General features: G+C 33.1%; 1 protein-coding gene across 1 annotated transcript; it reads right to left on the minus strand.

Annotated features, from left to right (window-relative positions):
- Positions 1–718: 718 nt before the first annotated feature.
- LOC113755114 (probable 6-phosphogluconolactonase 4, chloroplastic) lies at positions 719–2,045 on the minus strand. Its single transcript, XM_027299186.1, has 3 exons — positions 1,882–2,045; positions 1,608–1,743; positions 719–844 (listed from the first exon to the last, which is right to left on the minus strand). Exons 1-3 carry the CDS (start codon positions 2,043–2,045, stop codon positions 719–721), a joined length of 426 nt encoding a protein of 141 aa, XP_027154987.1.
- Between the last annotated feature and the right edge of the window lie 1,081 nt (positions 2,046–3,126).

Raw genomic sequence — 3,126 nt, forward strand, 5'->3', positions numbered from 1 at the left:
CAGTCATTTGCAGCTCCAAAAATCATTCTCGAGAATATATGGAGAAAGCGTCAAAGAAGCTCATAATGGTTGCTTTTCATGTTGGTGTCTCTCTCATGCACACACTAACAAGTAAACAGATAAGGTCACAATTTCGTGCGAATATATAGTTATTGTACTTCTTACATAATTCAGTGTACTATTATATAATTTTGTTATATGCGTAAATTTTATTCATACGTATCAACTCAATAGATAAATATAACTTGGCCCTGTTTGGCACTTGAGTTTTTTGCCAAGTTTGTCTGCTACAAGTTTTTTAAAAACTTTAGCTACAGTAACCTCAAAAAACTTCTCAAAATTTTTAAACTATACACCTTAAAATATTCAAAAATTTACACATTTCAAAAAAATTTTAAAAAACTTCTACGGTAAGTTACAGTAAAATTTTAGACAAACACCCAAAAAACTCACTTGCCAAATAAGGCCTTGGTCCGTAAGCACCTACACCAAATTTTAAAAGAAGTATAACAACTATATAGAATTGCGCCTAACCCAGTTGTACCTACACTATTTCTCAAATGAACAAACTACTAAGACCCTAGCACCATTGTGTTTACTATGAATTTATTCTCAATTTGCTAATTCTTATACCTTTTTTTTAATTTACCAAGTTGTTGCTAGCTGTCGAAAAGCATAGCGTGATTGACATTAATATTCCTCATGTTTTTCAGGGACATCAACCTCTGAATGACAAATCTGGTTGAAGTACAACAATATTGCAGGTGGAAGAAGAAGCTGAACCATTAATGACGTTATTGGAGTCTCTTTTAGTTTTAGCTAATAATGTTGGAGAAAAAGTGCCCTTTACCATTGAATAACATTAATTATAGATTAATTTGGTCTTTAAAAGTCATAGTTAAATTAAAATTTTCAAGTTTAGTCCTTTAAAGTTGTGGATACTAAGCCAAAGAGGTCACATAAGCCAGAACGGAAAACGTACAAAGAGGGTAAGCCCATCTTAAAAATAAATGCAGAGATTGCTCAAAGGGTAAAAAACAAAAAAATTATCCGTGATAAATCTAATATATAGAAAAACCTCCTGTGGTTTCAAAACATACAACACGACACTCCATACTTTAAACTAAATTATAAAGGTGACGAAATCCGTTAAACTTAAGGAAAATTATAATTCCTGAATCTATAGTATAGGGTATTTCTAGCCCTAATTTTCAGACACTTTCCAGAATCTTTAAAATCCAAGCCACATAAGTAAAGATTGATATAAATTTTTATATACATATTTGTAACATTCAAATTTACCGTGCTTGTGATACTACTAAGATTGATGGTAAACATAACTGCCTTAACATTTGATATTATTAAGTATTAGTTGCAAATTGAGGAATTAGAGGTTATGAATTCAAATCCCTCTGCCCCTCATTTCTTAAGTTTCATTCCTCTCACACTGAAAAAAAATTAAAAGAAAACGGTTCTTCTGTACCATTTAATACTAGATAACAAAAAATTAGATTTTTCGGTATCCTATGCAAAAATAATGACTAATTAACTTGCTTTTCAAAATTACTATGCATGTATATTGCGGAGGAAATTTAATAAGATGTTACGTATTTAAGAAGTCCATCCCAGGCAAGTCTGTAATTGCTATCCTTGCTGTCCAGAGGAACCACCCTCTCATCCAACCAAAATATGCTCCATTTTGGCCAATCCACTGATTCCTTGTAAGGGGCCCGAGCTAGATACCTGTTGTATTGATATTAAAATTAATCAGGCAATCAATATGTAAAACCTGTACTCTATTAAACACGAAAGAAGGTAACATTAATTTTTTGCTTGCATGCTTTGACAGATTTAAATTATTCTTTCGTACTGTTGATTTACCTCATAGTGTCGATGAGGCTGCCTCCTGAGAGGACCATATTGAAAGAACCTTTTTCTTTGATAAATCTTTCGGAGAGATCGGCAATGTATCTGGCCAAGGCCACTGCGACACCATCCTCGGTGTCGAATTTTAGGACGGTCCTGTTTCCGATTTCACAAGCCATCTCTGCTGCCCTTGATCCGAGACTTTTAGTTGTTTTAGGTTTGTTGAAAAGTGGATTAGGCTTGCAACATGCTGCTCATTGTAGAGATTCGAGCGGGATGGGACGTACTTATAACAGCAACATTTTCGGATCACCAGCCTAAATTTTTCCACATGGGAAATGAAGGAAAGAAAGCTCTGCAAGTAAAGAGTTATTAGTAGCAGCCATTATTTGACTTAGATTTTTCTACATGGAAAAGTGAAGGAGAGAAATCTTTGCACGTAGATAGTTATCAGTAGCCGCCACATGTGATTTGTTCTAATACGATTATATACCGTTACGCTGCCACACACCAGTGTTGGTTCTAGACCAAAATAAATCATATAAGTAACAATGATTTCTCTAATAAATTTAACAAATAAATTACCAAAAATTCATACCTCAATATTGCATTAAAAATGCAAATAATTGTACCATAAAAATATTAATTTGGCATGGGTTGAGGAGCGGACGAAATCGCTCTCTTTAAGACGATTCGCGCCCCTACGGAGTGTCCACCGGTGTAGTAGGTCTCAGCACGTCGCCTCCAGGATACAACAGCCCAGCCTTTTGCACACTGTAATCTACTCCAATCTACACTATTGGAATAAGACAGAAACCTCCCACTAACACTGATCTTTGCCCTATAAACTCTTATAGTAGTGGAAGAAAAATAGAAGGTAGTATAGAGATAGCAAAGTATATATATGAGGTTTGGTTGATAGATGCCTTATATATAGGCTAAGAAACTAGGAATATTAAAATACCAACATTAATAGGAATTTCACCTCATATTTCAGTTACAAATTGAAAAGTCTGGATTCATTGTATAACGGTCAAAAATTACTAAATGAATTCATAAAACCTAATTATTACATAAGTTACAAAAACAAGACATAAATCTCATAAGTTACACATTTAAATGTTTCAATTTGTAACTGAAAATTTATTTAACTTGAATTCAAAATAAATATGTGATATTTTTTATTAAAATATCCAACAATCCCCCACTTATTTTAATAAAAAATATAATATTCAAAACTTAACACTTAATAGGGCAAAG

Source organism: Coffea eugenioides, unplaced genomic scaffold, assembly GCF_003713205.1.
Source record: "Coffea eugenioides isolate CCC68of unplaced genomic scaffold, Ceug_1.0 ScVebR1_120;HRSCAF=521, whole genome shotgun sequence".
Lineage (NCBI taxonomy): Eukaryota > Viridiplantae > Streptophyta > Magnoliopsida > Gentianales > Rubiaceae > Coffea > Coffea eugenioides.

Excerpts from the sequence above, each read along its gene's own strand:
- LOC113755114 (XM_027299186.1), bottom strand. The coding sequence starts at position 2,045 with ATGGCTTGTGAAATCGGAAACAGGACCGTCCTAAAATTCGACACCGAG. Across the intron at positions 1,744-1,881 it reads AGCCTCATCGACACTATGAG|GTATCTAGCTCGGGCCCCTT; the intron begins GTAAATCAACAG and ends TCAATACAACAG. Across the intron at positions 845-1,607 it reads GGGATGGACTTCTTAAATAC|GGCACTTTTTCTCCAACATT; the intron begins GTAACATCTTAT and ends TCAATGGTAAAG.